General features: G+C 38.5%; 1 protein-coding gene across 1 annotated transcript in view; it reads left to right on the top strand.

The window, feature by feature from the left end:
* LOC117339585 (ubiquitin-conjugating enzyme E2 4-like) overlaps window positions 1-15,762 on the top strand; it is a 33,335-nt gene extending 17,573 nt beyond the window's left edge. Inside the window, exons 3-6 of the mRNA XM_033901272.1 lie at window positions 2,237-2,268; window positions 7,172-7,249; window positions 9,216-9,321; window positions 14,698-15,762. Coding sequence (XP_033757163.1) covers window positions 2,237-2,268; window positions 7,172-7,249; window positions 9,216-9,321; window positions 14,698-14,837 — 356 coding nt within the window. The 3' untranslated portion in view covers window positions 14,838-15,762. The remainder of the gene's footprint in view (window positions 1-2,236; window positions 2,269-7,171; window positions 7,250-9,215; window positions 9,322-14,697) is intronic.
* The last annotated feature ends 3,518 nt before the right edge of the window (window positions 15,763-19,280 follow it).

Raw genomic sequence — 19,280 nt, forward strand, 5'->3', positions numbered from 1 at the left:
CCCTGTTAACCCCTTGGTCTGTTCTATACTAACACCCCCCCTGTTAACCCCTTGGTCTGTTCTATACTAACACCCCCCCTGTTAACCCCCTGATATGTTCTATACTAACACCCCCCCATCCCCGGTCTGTTCTATACTAACACCCCCCCACCCCCGGTCTGTTCTACACTAACACCCCCCTGTTAACCCCCTGGTCTGTTCTATACTAACACCCCCCTGTTAACCCCCTGGTCTGTTCTATACTAACACCCCCCTGTTAACCCCCTGATATGTTCTATACTAACACCCCCCTGTTAACCCCTTGGTCTGTTCTATACTAACACCCCCCTGTTAACCCCCTGGTCTGTTCTATACTAACACCCCCCTGTTAACCCCCTGATATGTTCTATACTAACACCCCCTGTTAACCCCCTGGTCTGTTCTGTACTAACACCCCCCCTGTTAACCCCCTGATATGTTCTATACTAACACCCCCCTGTTAACCCCCTGATATGTTCTATACTAACACCCCCCTGTTAACCCCCTGGTCTGTTCTATACTAACACCCCCCCCACCCCCGGTCTGTTCTATACTAACACCCCCCTGTTAACCCCCTGGTCTGTTCTATACTAACACCCCCCCCCCCCCCCCCCCACCCCCGGTCTGTTCTATACTAACACCCCCCTGTTAACCCCTTGGTCTGTTCTATACTAACACCCCCCCTGTTAACCCCCTGATATGTTCTATACTAAACACCCCCTGTTAACCCCCTGGTATGTTCTATACTAACACCCCCCTGTTAACCCCCTGATATGTTCTATACTAACACCCCCCCCCCCCCCCCCCCCCCCCCCCCCATCCCCGGTCTGTTCTATACTAACACCCCCCTGTTAACCCCCCGGTCTGTTCTATACTAACACCCCCCTGTTAACCCCCTGGTCTGTTCTATACTAACACCCCCCCTGTTAACCCCTTGGTATGTTCTATACTAACACCCCCCTGTTAACCCCCTGGTCTGTTCTATACTAACACCCCCCTGTTAACCCCCTTGGTATGTTCTATACTAACACCCACCTGTTAACCCCTTGGTCTGTTCTATACTAACACCCCCCTGTTAACCCCCTGGTCTGTTCTATACTAACACCCCCCTGTTAACCCCTTGGTCTGTTCTATACTAACACCCCCCTGTTAACCCCTTGGTCTGTTCTATACTAACACCCCCCTGTTAACCCCCTGATATGTTCTATACTAACACCCCCCCATCCCCGGTCTGTTCTATACTAACACCCCCCCACCCCCGGTCTGTTCTACACTAACACCCCCCTGTTAACCCCCTGGTCTGTTCTATACTAACACCCCCCTGTTAACCCCCTGGTCTGTTCTATACTAACACCCCCCTGTTAACCCCCTGATATGTTCTATACTAACACCCCCCTGTTAACCCCTTGGTCTGTTCTATACTAACACCCCCCTGTTAACCCCCTGGTCTGTTCTATACTAACACCCCCCTGTTAACCCCCTGATATGTTCTATACTAACACCCCCTGTTAACCCCCTGGTCTGTTCTGTACTAACACCCCCCTGTTAACCCCCTGATATGTTCTATACTAACACCCCCCTGTTAACCCCCTGATATGTTCTATACTAACACCCCCCTGTTAACCCCCTGGTCTGTTCTATACTAACACCCCCCCACCCCCGGTCTGTTCTATACTAACACCCCCCTGTTAACCCCTTGGTCTGTTCTATACTAACACCCCCCTGTTAACCCCCTGATATGTTCTATACTAACACCCCCCTGTTAACCCCCTGGTCTGTTCTATACTAACACCCCCCCCACCCCCCGGTCTGTTCTATACTAACACCCCCCTGTTAACCCCCTGATATGTTCTATACTAACACCCCCCTGTTAACCCCCTGGTCTGTTCTATACTAACACCCCCCCACCCCCGGTCTGTTCTATACTAACACCCCCCTGTTAACCCCCTGGTCTGTTCTATACTAACACCCCCCCCCCCCCCCCCCCCCATCCCCGGTCTGTTCTATACTAACACCCCCCTGTTAACCCCTTGGTCTGTTCTATACTAACACCCCCCTGTTAACCCCCTGGTCTGTTCTGTACTAACACCCCCCCTGTTAACCCCCTGGTCTGTTCTATACTAACACCCCCCTGTTAACCCCCCGGTCTGTTCTATACTAACATCCGTACATGTATGCTACCTTCTATTTAACTGTGTACTTTGTTTTGTATTTTCAGTTTACCACTGGGAGGCTACTATCTTGGGCCCAGTAAGTATACAGTTCAGAAATAATTTACACAATCAAAACGTTCTTGGTGTTTTTTTTAATCATTTTCCACGTTTTGGTACTTAGATGATAAAGATTGATGTGTCTTCGATTATTGATGTGTCTTAGTTGACAATTATTTATTTGTCTTCGATGATAATGCTTGATGTGTCTTAGTTGACAATTATTGATGTGTCTTAGATGATAATGATTGCTGTCTTAGATGATAATTATTGATGTGTCTTAGATGATAATGATTGATGTGTCCTTGTTGATAATGATTGATGTGTCCTTGTTGATAATGATTGATGTGTCTTAGTTGATAATGATTGTTGTCTTAGTTGATAATTATTGATGTGTCTTAGATGATAATGATTGATGTGTCTTAGATGATAATGATTGCTGTCTTAGATGATAATGACTGATGTGTCTTAGTTGATAATGATTGATGTGTCCTTGTTGATAATGATTGATGTCTTAGATGATAATTATTGATGTGTCTTAGATGATAATGATTGATGTGTCTTAGATGATAATGATTGATGTCTTAGATGATAATTATTGATGTGTCTTAGATGATAATGATTGATATGTCTTAGATGATAATGATTGATGTCTTAGATGATAATGATTGATGTGTCTTAGTTGATAATGATTGATGTCTTAGATGATAATGATTGATGTCTTAGATGATAATGATTGATGTGTCTTAGTTGATAATGACTAATGTGTCTTAGATGATAATGATTGATGTGTCTTGGGTGATAATGATTGATGTGTCTTAGTTGATAATGATAGATGTGTCTTAGATGATAATGATTGATGTGTCTTAGATGATAATGATTGATGTGTCTTAGATGATAATGATTGGTGTGTCTTAGATGATAATGATTGATGTCTTAGATGATAATGATTGATGTGTCTTAGATGATAATGATTGATGTCTTAGATGATAATGATTGATGTGTCTTAGATGATAATGACTGATATGTCTTAGATGATAATGGTTGATGTCTTAGATGATAATGATAGATGTGTCTTAGTTGATAATAATTGATGTGTCTTAGATGATAATGATTGATGTCTTAGATGATAATGATTGATGTGTCTTGGGTGATAATGATTGATGTGTCTTAGATGATAATGACTGATGTGTCTTAGATGATAATGATTGATGTATCTTGGGTGATAATGATTGATGTGTCTTAGTTGATAATGATAGATGTGTCTTAGATGATAATGATTGATGTGTCTTAGATGATAATGATTGATGTGTCTTAGATGATAATGATTGGTGTGTCTTAGATGATAATGATTGATATGTCTTAGATGATAATGATTGATGTCTTAGATGATAATGATTGATGTGTCTTAGTTGATAATGATTGATGTCTTAGATGATAATGATTGATGTCTTAGATGATAATGATTGATGTGTCTTAGTTGATAATGACTAATGTGTCTTAGATGATAATGATTGATGTGTCTTGGGTGATAATGATTGATGTGTCTTAGTTGATAATGATAGATGTGTCTTAGATGATAATGATTGATGTGTCTTAGATGATAATGATTGATTTGTCTTAGATGATAATGATTGGTGTGTCTTAGATGATAATGATTGATGTCTTAGATGATAATGATTGATGCGTCTTAGATGATAATGATAGATGTGTCTTAGTTGATAATGATTGATGTGTCTTAGATGATAATGATTGATGTCTTAGATGATAATGATTGATGTGTCTTAGATGATAATGATTGATGTGTCTTAGATGATAATGACTGATATGTCTTAGATGATAATGGTTGATGTCTTAGATGATAATGATAGATGTGTCTTAGTTGATAATGACTAATGTGTCTTAGATGATAATGATTGATGTGTCTTGGGTGATAATGATTGATGTGTCTTAGTTGATAATGATAGATGTGTCTTAGATGATAATGATTAATGTGTCTTAGATGATAATGATTGATGTGTCTTAGATGATAATGATTGGTGTGTCTTAGATGATAATGATTGATGTCTTAGATGATAATGATTGATGTGTCTTAGATGATAATGATTGATGTCTTAGATGATAATGATTGATGTGTCTTAGATGATAATGACTGATATGTCTTAGATGATAATGGTTGATGTCTTAGATGATAATGATAGATGTGTCTTAGTTGATAATAATTGATGTGTCTTAGATGATAATGATTGATGTCTTGGGTGATAATGATTGATGTGTCTTAGATGATAATGACTGATGTGTCTTAGATGATAATGATTGATGTGTCTTGGGTGATAATGATTGATGTGTCTTAGTTGATAATGATAGATGTGTCTTAGATGATAATGATTGATGTCTTAGATGATAATGATTGATGTGTCTTAGATGATAATGATTGATGTGTCCTTGTTGATAATGATTGATGTGTCTTAGATGATAATGATTGATGTGTCTTAGATGATAATGATTGATGTGTCTTAGTTGATAATGATTGATGTCTTAGATGATAATGATTGATGTCTTAGATGATAATGATTGATGTGTCTTAGTTGATAATGACTAATGTGTCTTAGATGATAATGATTGATGTGTCTTGGGTGATAATGATTGATGTGTCTTAGTTGATAATGATAGATGTGTCTTAGATGATAATGATTGATGTGTCTTAGATGATAATGATTGATGTGTCTTAGATGATAATGATTGGTGTGTCTTAGATGATAATGATTGATATGTCTTAGATGATAATGATTGATGTCTTAGATGATAATGATTGATGTGTCTTAGTTGATAATGATTGATGTCTTAGATGATAATGATTGATGTCTTAGATGATAATGATTGATGTGTCTTAGTTGATAATGACTAATGTGTCTTAGATGATAATGATTGATGTGTCTTGGGTGATAATGATTGATGTGTCTTAGTTGATAATGATAGATGTGTCTTAGATGATAATGATTGATGTGTCTTAGATGATAATGATTGATTTGTCTTAGATGATAATGATTGGTGTGTCTTAGATGATAATGATTGATGTCTTAGATGATAATGATTGATGCGTCTTAGATGATAATGATAGATGTGTCTTAGTTGATAATGATTGATGTGTCTTAGATGATAATGATTGATGTCTTAGATGATAATGATTGATGTGTCTTAGATGATAATGACTGATATGTCTTAGATGATAATGGTTGATGTCTTAGATGATAATGATAGATGTGTCTTAGTTGATAATAATTGATGTGTCTTAGATGATAATGATTGATGTCTTAGATGATAATGATTGATGTGTCTTGGGTGATAATGATTGATGTGTCTTAGATGATAATGACTGATGTGTCTTAGATGATAATGATTGATGTGTCTTGGGTGATAATGATTGATGTGTCTTAGTTGATAATGATAGATGTGTCTTAGATGATAATGATTGATGTCTTAGATGATAATGATTGATGTGTCTTAGATGATAATGATTGATGTGTCCTTGTTGATAATGATTGATGTGTCTTAGATGATAATGATTGATGTGTCTTAGATGATAATGATAGATGTGTCTTCAATTATTGATGTGTCTTCAGATCTAACAGATATAACTTCACTGTATGAACTTGTTTCATACTAACATGGATGGTAGTGTTCAGTCTTGATAGTTAATACAGTTTTTCAGAAATATTTCCCCTCGTGTACCACTGTTAATGTTGCCCTCCATTATGTAAACACCTTAAATACAGCACTAGTTTTTCCTTGTCTTTATTTCCCTGTTTACAGTGTTGTATGTGCTCAATAAATCTTGAAAATAAAAGTACACATATCACCCTCTGTATTACGATGGCCCTTTCAAGTCAATCACACTTTAGTAAGGTCACGTGACTCGCATATGACATGAACAACAACATGAACATTGTTAGAGATTTTCAAAAATTGCAACTTCTAAATCACTTCGATTTTACAAAGGGATGGGTTCAGGGGTGGAATTAACTTGGAGATGGATATGACTGGACATGATTATACCCCCGCAACGAAGTTAGGGGGGTATACTGGAATCAGGTTGTCTGTCCGTCCGTCCATCCGTCCATCCGTCTGTAGACACATTTTGTCCGGACAACTCCTCCTAAACCAATGGGCCGATTCCAATGAAACTTTACACAAATATTAATGATCATGTGTAGATGTGCATGCCACTTTTCTCAAAATTATGGTTGCTTTGGCAACTGGTCACTATAAACAGGTTTTCCGATAAGAACCATAACTTTAAGTTTGTCCGGACAACTTCTCCTAAACCGAAGGGCCGATTTCAATGAAACTTCACACAAATATAGAGGACCATGTGCAGATGTTTATGCTTCTTTCTTTTTCTCAAAATTATTGTTGCTATGGCACCTGGTCAAAATTAACAGGTTTTCCAATAAGAACCATAACTTTAAGTTTGTCCAGACAACTCCTCCTAAACCAAAGGGCCGATTTCATTAAAACTTCACATAAATATAGAGGAACATGTGTAGATGTGCATGCTTCTTTCTTTTTCTCAAAATTATGGTTGCTATGGCAACTGGTCACTATAAACAGGTTTTTCGATAAGAACCATAACTTTAAGTTTGTCCGGACAACTCCTTCTAAACCAAAGGGCCGATTTCAATGCAACTTCACTCAAATATAGAGGACCATGGGTAGATGTGCATGCCACTTCCTTTTTTTCCAAATTATTGTTGCTATGGCAACTGGTCACTATATTACTGGGTTATCTTAGTTAGCCTCTAATTAACAGTTCTAATTCACCATTGAGTCGTGCAGATTGCGGGGGTATTAGTCAGCCATCCTGGCAACAGTTCTAGTTTTACAAAGGGACAGAGTCAGGGGAGGGACATTTTCTAATATCTTCTCTTTGTTTTCCTCTTTAGGCAGATACTGTGTATGCGGGGGGTAAATTTAAACTGGACATTAAATTTCCAGTTGACTACCCATTCAAGCCACTAAAGGTGAGTTGTGGTGTTTATGTGATATACACATGTCAGACAAAAGGTTTGAAATTGTCTTAAAGGTCAATGTATGTTAACAGAGAAACAGTGTAAATGTTTGTTGACAGAGAAACAGTGTAAATGTTTGTTGACATAGATACAGTGTAAATGTTTGTTGACATAGATACAGTGTAAATGTTTGTTGTCAGAGATACAGTGTAAATGTTTGTTGAAATTGATACAGTGTAAATGTTTGTTGACGTAGATACAGTGTAAATGTTTGTTGACATAGATACAGTGTAAATGTTTGTTGTCAGAGATACAGTGTAAATGTTTGTTGAAATTGATACAGTGTAAATGTTTGTTGACATAGATACAGTGTAAATGTTTGTTGACATAGATACAGTGTAAATGTTTGTTGACATAGATACAGTGTAAATGTTTGTTGTCAGAGATACAGTGTAAATGTTTGTTGTCAGAGATACAGTGTAAATGTTTGTTGAAATTGATACAGTGTAAATGTTTGTTGACATAGATACAGTGTAAATGTTTGTTGACATAGATACAGTGTAAATGTTTGTTGACATAGATACAGTGTAAATGTTTGTTGTCAGAGATACAGTGTAAATGTTTGTTGACATAGATACAGTGTAAATGTTTGTTGACATAGATACAGTGTAAATGTTTGTTGACAGAGATACAGTGTAAATGTTTGTTGTCAGAGATACAGTGTAAATGTTTGTTGTCAGAGATACAGTGTAAATGTTTGTTGACAGAGATATAGTGTAAATGTTTGTTGACATAGATACAGTGTAAATGTTTGTTGACATAGATACAGTGTAAATGTTTGTTGACATAGATACAGTGTAAATGTTTGTTGACATAGATACAGTGTAAATGTTTGTTGTCAGAGATACAGTGTAAATGTTTGTTGTCAGAGATACAGTGTAAATGTTTGTTGACAGAGATATAGTGTAAATGTTTGTTGACATAGATACAGTGTAAATGTTTGTTGACATAGATACAGTGTAAATGTTTGTTGACATAGATATAGTGTAACTGTTTGTTGACATAGATACAGTGTAAATGTTTGTTGACAGAGATACAGTGTAAATGTTTGTTGTCAGAGATACAGTGTAAATGTTTGTTGTCAGAGATACAGTGTAAATGTTTGTTGTCAGAGAAACAGTGTAAATGTTTGTTGACATAGATACAGTGTAAATGTTTGTTGTCAGAGATACAGTGTAAATGTTTGTTGTCAGAGATACAGTGTAAATGTTTGTTGTCAGAGATACAGTGTAAATGTTTGTTGTCAGAGAAACAGTGTAAATGTTTGTTGACATAGATACAGTGTAAATGTTTGTTGTCAGAGAAACAGTGTAAATGTTTGTTGACATAGATACAGTGTAAATGTTTGTTCACAGAGATATTTAAGCATTGAACGGCTTTCAGTTGGCATTCATATCGACTATGAATGCCAACTGAAAGCCGTTCAATTCTAATATTTACCATCTGGGATTTTTTATTTGTCATGCGATTTTTGTTTTGAAATTTTCAAATTCAAATTTCCCGCGCTTACGAGTAGCAGAGATCACTTCCTGTTGGCAGTTCATAGGCTGGTGAACTCGCAACTGAATTGGTAGGGTTATATAGTGGCAGTGCCATACAATGGTAAATACAGTGTAAATGTTTGTTGACATAGATACAGTGTAACTGTTTGTTGTCAGAGATACAGTGTAAATGTTTGTTGACAGATACAGTGTAAATGTTTGTTGACAGATACAGTGTAAATGTTTGTTGACAGATACAGTGTAAATGTTTGTTGACATAGATACAGTGTAAATGTTTGTTGACAGATACAGTGGAAATGTTTGTTGACAGATACAGTGTAAATGTTTGTTGTTAGAGATACAGTGTAAATGTTTGTTGTCAGAGATACAGTGTAAATGTTTGTTGACATAGATACAGTGTAAATGTTTGTTGACAGATTCAATTCAAGACAAAGATTTACCACATCAATATCAGTCTGAACGGTAACATATGTGTGGACATTCTTCAGGATAAGTGGTCATCTGTCATCACGGCAGCAAAGGGTAGGTAACTCTGTCATCACAGCTACCAAGGGTAGGTAACTTTGTCATCACAGCAGTCAAGGGAAGGTAACCCTGTCATCACAGCTACCAAGGGTAGGTAACTCTGTCATCACAGCTACCAAGGGTAGGTAACTGTCATCACAGCTACAAAGGGTAGGTAACTCTGTCATCACAGCTACAAAGGGTAGGTAACTCTGTCATCACAGCAGTCAAAGGAAGGTAATTCTGTCATCACAACAGTCAAGGGTAGGTAACTCTGTCATCACAGCCATCAATAGTGGACATCATTACACTGTTTGTACTGGGAATATAAGCTGAAAAGAGGATTGGCTAAACTCTGGACATCACCCTAAGGAAGAGGGAAACTTTGATCATGTGTTGTCTTGGATTATAATATGAAATATGGCGGCCAGATTACATCAGAGTGCATGATTAATATATATATATATATATATATAACTTGAGACTATAACTATAACTGGTGGAAGGGTTGAGAGAATAACTATAACTGGTGGAAGGGTTGAGAGTATAACTATAACTGGTGAGGGGGTTGAGAGTATAACTATAACTGGTTACGGGGTTGAGAGTATAACTATAACTGGTTAGGGGGTTGAGAGTATAACTATAACTGGTGGAAGGGTTGAGAGTATAACTATAACTGGTGAGGGGGTTGAGAGTATAACTATAACTGGTGGAAAGGTTGAGAGTATAACTATAACTGGTGGAAGGGTTGAGAGTATAACTATAACTGGTGAGGGGGTTGAGAGTATAACTATAACTGGTTACGGGGTTGAGAGTATAACTATAACTGGTTAGGGGGTTGAGAGTATAACTATAACTGGTGGAAGGGTTGAGAGTATAACTATAACTGGTGATGGGGTTGAGAGTATAACTATAACTGGTTAGGGGGTTGAGAGTATAACTATAACTGGTTAGGGGGTTGAGAGTATAACTATAACTGGTGGAAGGGTTGAGAGTATAACTATAACTGGTGGAAGGGTTGAGAGTATAACTATAACTGGTGAGGGGGTTGAGGGTGTAACTATAACTGGTGAAAGGGTTGAGAGTATAACTATAACTGGTGAGGGGGTTGAGAGTATAGCTATAACTGGTGAGGGAGTTGAGAGTATAACTATAACTGGTGAGGGGGTTGAGAGTATAACTATAACTGGTGAGGGGGTTGAGAGTATAACTATAACTGGTTAGGGGGTTGAGAGTATAGATACTTATAACTGTAGGGTTAGGTATCTTATACAGGTACAGGGTGAGTATACTTAACTGGTAGGGTTGAAGTATACAAACTGGTGAGGGAATAAACTATAACTGTAGGTTGAGATACAAGAAAGTAAGGGTCAGATATAACTAACTGTGGGGTTAGTACCAAGGTAATATAACTCTGTAAAGTTGAGATATACATAACTGGTGAGGGTTGAAGTATAACTTAACTGGTAAGGGTTAGGTATAACATAAACTGGTAGGGTAAGTTACTATAACAGAGGGTAGGTAATACTGTAAGTAGAGTAACTATAACTGGGAAGGTTGAATTACTATACTGGTAAAGGAGGTGAATATACTATAACGGTGAGGGTTAGAGTATACTTACTGTGAGGGTTAGAGTAAAGTATAACTTGTAGTTGAAGTTCCTATCAAGGTGGGTGAGATATATATACACTGTGAGGTTAGATTAACTATAACTGGAGGAGGTTGAGAGTATAACTATAACTGGTAAGGGGGTTGAGAGTATAACTATAACTGGTGGAAGGGTTGAGAGTATAACTATAACTGGTGAGGGAGTTGAGAGTATAACTATAACTGGTGAGGGAGTTGAGAGTATAACTATAACTGGTAAGGGGGTTGAGAGTATAACTATAACTGGTTGAAGGGTTGAGAGTATAACTATAACTGGTGAGGGAGTTGAGAGTATAACTATAACTGGTGAGGAGGTTGAGAGTAACTATAACTGGTGAGGGGGTTGAGAGTATAACTATAACTGGTGGAAGGGTTGAGAGTATAACTATAACTGGTGAGGGAGTTGAGAGTATAACTATAACTGGTGAGGAGGTTGAGAGTAACTATAACTGGTGAGGGGGTTGAGAGTATAACTATAACTGGTGGAAGGGTTGAGAGTATAACTATAACTGGTGAGGGAGTTGAGAGTATAACTATAACTGGTGAGGGGGTTGAGAGTGTAACTATAACTGGTGAGGGGTTGAGAGTATAACTATAACTGGTTAGGGGGTTGAGAGTATAACTATAACTGGTGAGGGAGGTTGAGAGTGTAACTATAACTGGTGAGGGGTTGAGAGTATAACTATAACTGGTGAGGGGGTTGAGAGTATAACTATAACTGGTGAGGGTTGAGAGTATAACTATAACTGGTGAGGGGTTGAGAGTATAACTATAACTGGAGGGTTGAGAGGTGTACTGGTAGGGAGTTGAGGTATTATACTGGTGAGGGGGTTGAGAGTATAACTATAACAGGTAAGGGGGTTGAGAGTATAACTATAACTGGTGAGGGGGTTGAGAGTATAACTATAACTGGTGAGGGGGTTGAGAGTATAACTATAACTGGTGAGGGAGGTTGAGAGTATAACTATAACTGGTGAGGGGGTTGAGAGTATAACTATAACTGGTGAGGGGGTTGAGAGTATAAGTATAACTGGTGGAAGGGTTGAGAGTATAACTATAACTGGTGGAAGGGTTGAGTATAACTATAACTGGTGAGGGAGTTGAGATATACTATACTGTAGGGTTGGAGTAACTATAACTGGTGGAAGGGTTGAGAGTATAACTATAACTGGTGAGGGAGTTGAGAGTATAACTATAACTGGTGAGGGAGTTGAGAGTATAACTATAACTGGTAAGGGGGTTGAGAGTATAACTATAACTGGTTGAAGGGTTGAGAGTATAACTATAACTGGTGAGGGAGTTGAGAGTATAACTATAACTGGTGAGGAGGTTGAGAGTAACTATAACTGGTGAGGGGGTTGAGAGTATAACTATAACTGGTGGAAGGGTTGAGAGTATAACTATAACTGGTGAGGGAGTTGAGAGTATAACTATAACTGGTGAGGAGGTTGAGAGTAACTATAACTGGTGAGGGGGTTGAGAGTATAACTATAACTGGTGGAAGGGTTGAGAGTATAACTATAACTGGTGAGGGAGTTGAGAGTATAACTATAACTGGTGAGGGGGTTGAGAGTGTAACTATAACTGGTGAGGGGTTGAGAGTATAACTATAACTGGTTAGGGGGTTGAGAGTATAACTATAACTGGTGAGGAGGTTGAGAGTGTAACTATAACTGGTGAGGGTGTTGAGAGTATAACTATAACTGGTTAGGGGGTTGAGAGTATAACTATAACTGGTGGAAGGGTTGAGAGTATAACTATAACTGGTGAGGGGGTTGAGGGTGTAACTATAACTGGTGAGGGGGTTGAGGGTGTAACTAACTGGTGAGGGGGTTGAGAGTATAACTATAACAGGTGAGGGGGTTGAGAGTATAACTATAACAGGTAAGGGGGTTGAGAGTATAACTATAACTGGTAAGGGGGTTGAGAGTATAACTATAACTGGTGGAAGGGTTGAGAGTATAACTATAACTGGTGAGGGAGTTGAGAGTATAACTATAACTGGTGAGGGGGTTGAGGGTGTAACTATAACTGGTGGAAGGGTTGAGAGTATAACTATAACTGGTGGAAGGGTTGAGAGTATTACTATAACTGGTGAGGAGGTTGAGAGTATAACTATAACTGGTTAGGGGGTTGAGAGTATAACTATAACTGGTGAGGGGGTTGAGGGTGTAACTATAACTGGTGAGGGGGTTGAGAGTATAACTATAACTGGTAAGGGGGTTGAGAGTGTAACTATAACTGGTTAGGGGGTTGAGAGTATAACTATAACTGGTGAGAGGGTTGAGAGTATAACTGTAACTGGTGAGGGGGTTGAGAGTATAACTATAACTGGTGAGGAGGTTGAGAGTGTAACTATAACTGGTTAGGGGGTTGAAAGTATAGCTATAACAGGTAAGGGGGTTGAGAGTATAACTATAACTGGTGAGAGGGTTGAGAGTATAAATATAACTGGTTAGGGGGTTGAGAGTATAACTATAACAGGTAAGGGGGTTGAGAGTATAAATATAACTGGTAAGGGGGTTGAGAGTATAACTATAACTGGTGAGGGGGTTGAGAGTATAACTATAACAGGTAAGGGGGTTGAGAGTATAAATATAACTGGTAAGGGGGTTGAGAGTATAACTATAACTGGTAAGGGGGTTGAGAGTATAACTATAACTGGTAAGGGGGTCGAGAGTATAACTATAACTGGTAAGAGGGTTGAGAGTATAACTATAACTGGTGAGGGGAGTTAACTAACTGTGGAGGGTTGAGAAACTATAACTGGTAAGGGGTGTTGAGAGTATAATAAACTGGTAAGAGGTTGAGTATATATAACGTAAGGGGTGAGAGTATACTATACTGGGAGGGGGTTGAGAGTATACTATAACTGGGAGGGGTTGAGAGTATAACTATAACTGGTGAGGGGGTTGAGAGTAAACTATAACTGGTGAGGGGGTTGAGAGTATAACTATAACTGGAAAGGTGGTTGAGAGTATAACTATAACTGGTAAGGGGGTTGAGAGTATAACTATAACTGGTTAGGGGGTTGAGAGTATAACTATAACTTGGGAGGGGGTTGAGAGTATAAATATATCTGGTAAGGGGGTGGAGAGTATAACTATAACTGGTTCGGGGGTTGAGAGTAAAACTATAACTGGTTAGGGGGTTGAGAGTATGACTATAACTGGTGAGGAGGTTGAGGATGAGAGTATATTGACATGTGAGACAGGTCTGAGGTTTAGAACAATGATGCCATATTATGTATGTAACCCTGGTAAATACTAGTCGCAATATACCGCTCGGCTAGAGAGATCTTCTCTTTAGCTCAATCGGTTGAGCGTAAGACTAGAAAGCCAGAGGTCCCGGGTTCGATCCCTAGCGGAGGCAGTGATTTAAATTTATATAATTCCTGCGCTCTGTTACATGTAGATAATCAATTCCTGTCAATCGTACCAGCCATTAGTGAGGGTCAAAGGTTAACCTGATTAGTAATTAGTAAAATCATGTTAAAAGTTATGGTATAGGCAATCTAAGCCTGGTGTGCTTTCATGTTAATGATTATGACCTTTGTCTCAGGGGTGAAATATATTTATAAATACCATATAGTATGATGTGAAGAATCATTAAAATGATGATTTTAATGAAAATGTTGCCGTTATTACATAATATCCATGAGGGTGGTCGCTCGTGGTTTTTTGTACTTTCTGATAATATACCTTTGGTGTGACAACATCTCTATCTAATACACTGATCTGTTTGTAGTGTTGCTGTCTGTGAGTTCACTTCTGTCAGATCCAAACCCTAACCATCCACTGATGCCAGACCTTGCTCAGCTCTACGTAACAAATCGTCAACAATACGATTCCAACGCTCGACAGTGGACAAAAGACTATGCTATGTGACCCTGTTGTGTCTACTTCAATGTTTAAAACTATGGAATTATCAGACAAGTGACTGTGATGGTGTGGTGAGTCATTTACTCACCTGTTTTAATGAGTCATTAGCTCACCTGGTGTAAGAGTCATTAGCTCACCTGGCCTGGTAGCTTAAGCTGTTGTGCAGTGTCATGTTCTTTCGTCAACATTTTTTTTCATGTTGAAGGTGTTTTCTAACAGTGCTCAATCAGCAAAGTTGAGGATCAGTTCTAAAGGCCAAACAATGAAACAAAGTGCATCTCTTTACCCCCAACAATGAAGTTGGAGGAAAGGAAAATACATTTTTATACTCACTGCAATAAAGTTTGAGGAATGAGAAATCAATTTTTATACCCCCTACAATAAAGTTTGAGGAGGAAGAAATCAATTTTTATACCCCTACAATAAAGTTTGAGGAAGGAGAAATCATTTTTTATACTCCTACAATAAAGTTTGAGGAAGGAGAAATCATTTTTTATACTCCTACAATAAAGTTTGAGGGAGGGAGGAATGATTTTTTTAATCACTGTTTGAATGTCTCTCGTCTTGTGCAGACAATTCCTCTCTCAAGCTTAAGCTTGTTAACTACACAGTACTCGGGAATCTTCTCAACCATGTTTAGGTTGTTTTAAGTAGTTTTATTTTAAGAGCATGTCCTTTGATCAGAAGCTCTTTGATGACAAAGATCTTGTCCAGACAACTCCACCTCGTATTATAACCATTTAAGTTAAACAGGAATGTACATGTTTGACTGTCATAATAGCATGGTCATGACACCAACTGAAGGTTAGTGATGGTTTTATTTCTGTATCAAAGTAAGATATATAAAACATGTGTATCCATTGTAAACAATTCAATAGTTCCATGTACATAGTACTTAGATTGTATTTTTTTCAATAAATGATCAAATCAATATTTTGCTTCTGTTTTTTAATTGACATCTTACATACTGCAACTGAATAAGACCATAAAGAGGAAGAGACCCATGGGGACCTGCATCACACACCTGGATTATTTCAGTAATTATAGCAAAGTACTCTCATAACTACTGTATATTACAAGTACTTTTCCTATCTTAGGATCTGCCTCTCTGAGTAAGTACTGTGTGTTGCTTTCAATACTTTGCTTTAATTAACATTAATGTAACCCTGGAAACTCGAGGTACGAGTTCTTTCCTGGAGGGGGAGTATAGATATATGTAACCCTGGTAAATACTAGCCGCAATATACCGCTCGGCTAGAGAGATCTTCTATTTAGCTCGATCGGTTGAGTGCAAGACTAGTAAGCCAGTGGTCCCGGGTTCGATCCCTGGCAGAGGCCGTGATTTAAATGTAATTAATCATGCGTTCTGTTACATTAAACTTTGGTTCCAAGGAAGATTTAAAGTAAAGTCAGCTGAAAAACACTCAACATAAACAACAAGATGACTTCCTTTATTGGCCTCAGCCCTTTGGGAGGTATAGACTTTTTAGTAAAACCATATTTAGTTCGTGTTGTAAAACTGATTCACATTCAACAGCAAATCTGCTCAAGTGAGTCTAAAAGCGTTTCTTATATTATAGTGTATTGTTTGAGTAGCGTAAAAATTCAGATACATTGTACATGTATAAAAATCGAGAAAATGTTGAAGATGGCTGTACTGTCGACCTTAAAGAAACCATGGATCTAGACCTAGTTATGTCGGTGATGAAACAGACCTAACACATCCGATTAGTTTCTGTACATTGGTATGGATGCTGATGGAATGTACTAGTAACACTTTGCCTAATTTAACCTTGATATAATATCTATATATCCGATATTACGTCACTTCCTGTCGCCATTATTTAGATCACACAAACTAATGATATACTACAGTGATGATAGATATTCTGTTACATTTTGGACATAACAAATGGCTCCACTTAATTATCCGAAATTAAACTAAAATCCATTCAAAATAGACAATATATCAAATATGACCAATGAACGTATACTTAAAAAACGTGAGCACGTGATAAAATGTCGACTGTAGTGAGAGAATTGTTTTGATACTTTGGTCAATTTATTCCTTAAAGTACAGTTTTCCCATTTTACACTGGACAATTGAAGTTTGTTATCGCTATTTCTCAGAAAGTACTGAAGGGATCTTTCTGAAATTTCATATGTAGGTTCCCCTCGGTGCCCAGTTATGCACCTATCGGAAAACAGCATGGCCGACAGGCAGCCATCTTGGATTTTGACAATTGAAGTTTGTTATCGCTATTTTTCAGAAAGTGCTAAAGGGATCTTTCTCCAATTTCATATGTAGGTTCCCCTGGGTGTCTAGTTATGCATATTGCATTTTGAGACCAATCGGAAAACAACATGGCCGACAGGCAGCCATCTTGGATTTTGACAATTGAAGTTTGTTATCGCTATTTTTCAAAAAGTACTGAAGGGATCTTTCTCAACTTTTTTTTGTAAGTTCCCCTTGGTCTGTAGTTCTGCATATTGCATCTTGGGACCAATAGGAAAACAACATGGCCGACAGGCAGCCATCTTGGATTTTGACAATTGAAGTTTGTTATCGCTATTTATCAGAAATTGCTGAAAGGATCTTTCTGAAATTTCATTTGTAGGTTGCCCTCTGTGCCTAGTTATGCATATTGGATTTTGAGACCAGTCAGAAAACAACATGGCCGACAGGCAGCCATCTAGTATTTTGACAATTGAAGTGTGTTATCGCTATTTTACAGAAGGTACTGAAGGGATCTTTCTCAAATTTCATATATAGGTTCCCCTTGGTCCCTGGTGTTGCATTTTGGGACCAATCCGAGAACAACATGGCCGACAGACAGCCATTATCTCTAAATCTTAAGTTTTATATATAGGTTCCCCTTGTTTGAAAAGTACTAGAGGGCTGTTTCTGAATTTACACAGATTAGTAAGACTTAGAGGAAGGGAAAAGTAGAGAAAAGATCAATCTGACATGGAACCTATCAAGATCATTCAATGGTGGGCGCCAAAATCCCTCTGGGATCTCTTGTTGTTGTTCATAATATCACTCAGAAATTCGTAGTGATGTTCCACAAAAGTGTAACTGTCCTGAATGTGGAGAGCTTTCTGTGCACTAAATGAGGCGGGATCGAATCCTCACGGAGAAGTTTATTCATTTTTTTGAAATCAAAGAGAAAGAAACTTACGCGAGTTAGGACATATGTCTCGGTATCTAGGCCAGGCCCTGAGGGTCTCGGTATTTCCCAACATAGATGTTTTAAAAATTTCGTATATAATTGTATATAGTGTGAGCGCGCTCTGTGAGTCAACAAGGATGACAGAGTTATCTGCCGCTGTGTTAGCCAAACATTGTGATATTGCTGTGAGTTCGGCCGTATTCATAAAGATATTGTTTCTAAGCCGAATTTTTTTCTTAATGTCCACGGCTGGAATAACCAAAGCACATCCACATTTCTGAGAATTGGGATCTTAAGATTCATCTGTTTATATAGGTACACCTTTACCGGAATCAATGTTTACTATCTCGTACAGGTCTGTAATAATCAGTTTGTTCAGGGTCCACAGTGGGTTGGAACTGAACTCTGCTGTATGCACTTTTATATTACCCCGCTGAAGAGTAGATGTGATATTTTGAAGGCAGTATATTATTTTCATTGTATTTTAATTTATTGTCGTTTTCGTGGCTTTCATTTGTATGGTGTGATGATTCCGTCAAGTTTTAATTGGCATTCAGCAATAATGGAATTTTGGTGGATTTGAAGAGGATGGTATCCAGCCTCGGCATGGGCTTACTGGGGGTTCTAAGGAGGGTGGATCGTTGGATCAACCATGCGGAGGCTTTGGGGACCTTGTTGCGCCCAACCATTTATCGTTGTACAAACCATTGCTGCCCTCTCGAGACGCTGGTGCTGGGGTTGGTGTGAACTTGATATCGTTTACTGGGGAAGGTACGTACATTATACTAACCGATGAGGGGTTTATGAACAGTTCAGGGTGTATGGTTAGGTTTCCATCTGGGTTCCATGATGTGTTAAAAGCGTCCAGTCTGATTCACCTAGGAGGATCAACGTCTCCTTGGTCCGTGCCGAGGTAGGTCCTTCGGTGTGTCGATGTGTGTGGTTAGGACTCGTATGCCGCTCTCAGTACCCTATTTGATTGGGGGTCATCTGTGTGATGACGTTGTTCACTATAATACGTTTTGTTATGTCAGGGATTGCGGAGGCGAGCGGAATGGTCTCAATGGTCGGTCAGCTCCCTGATGTCTTTGCGTTTATCTGGCTCGTTGGAGGCGATTCCCTTCTTATCGTTGGAGGTGCTGGATATGACAGGATTGAGGGACAGAAACAGCGGCGTTCGGGATGACTTGGTTGATCTTTTGGCGTGGTGGCCTTTTCATTAAGGTGATCGGGGTTGTACTGACGGACGGTTCTTCATAGTTGGTCAGTCGTCCAC

Source organism: Pecten maximus, chromosome 1 (genome assembly GCF_902652985.1).
Source record: "Pecten maximus chromosome 1, xPecMax1.1, whole genome shotgun sequence".
In the NCBI taxonomy this organism is placed as follows: Eukaryota; Metazoa; Mollusca; class Bivalvia; order Pectinida; family Pectinidae; genus Pecten; species Pecten maximus.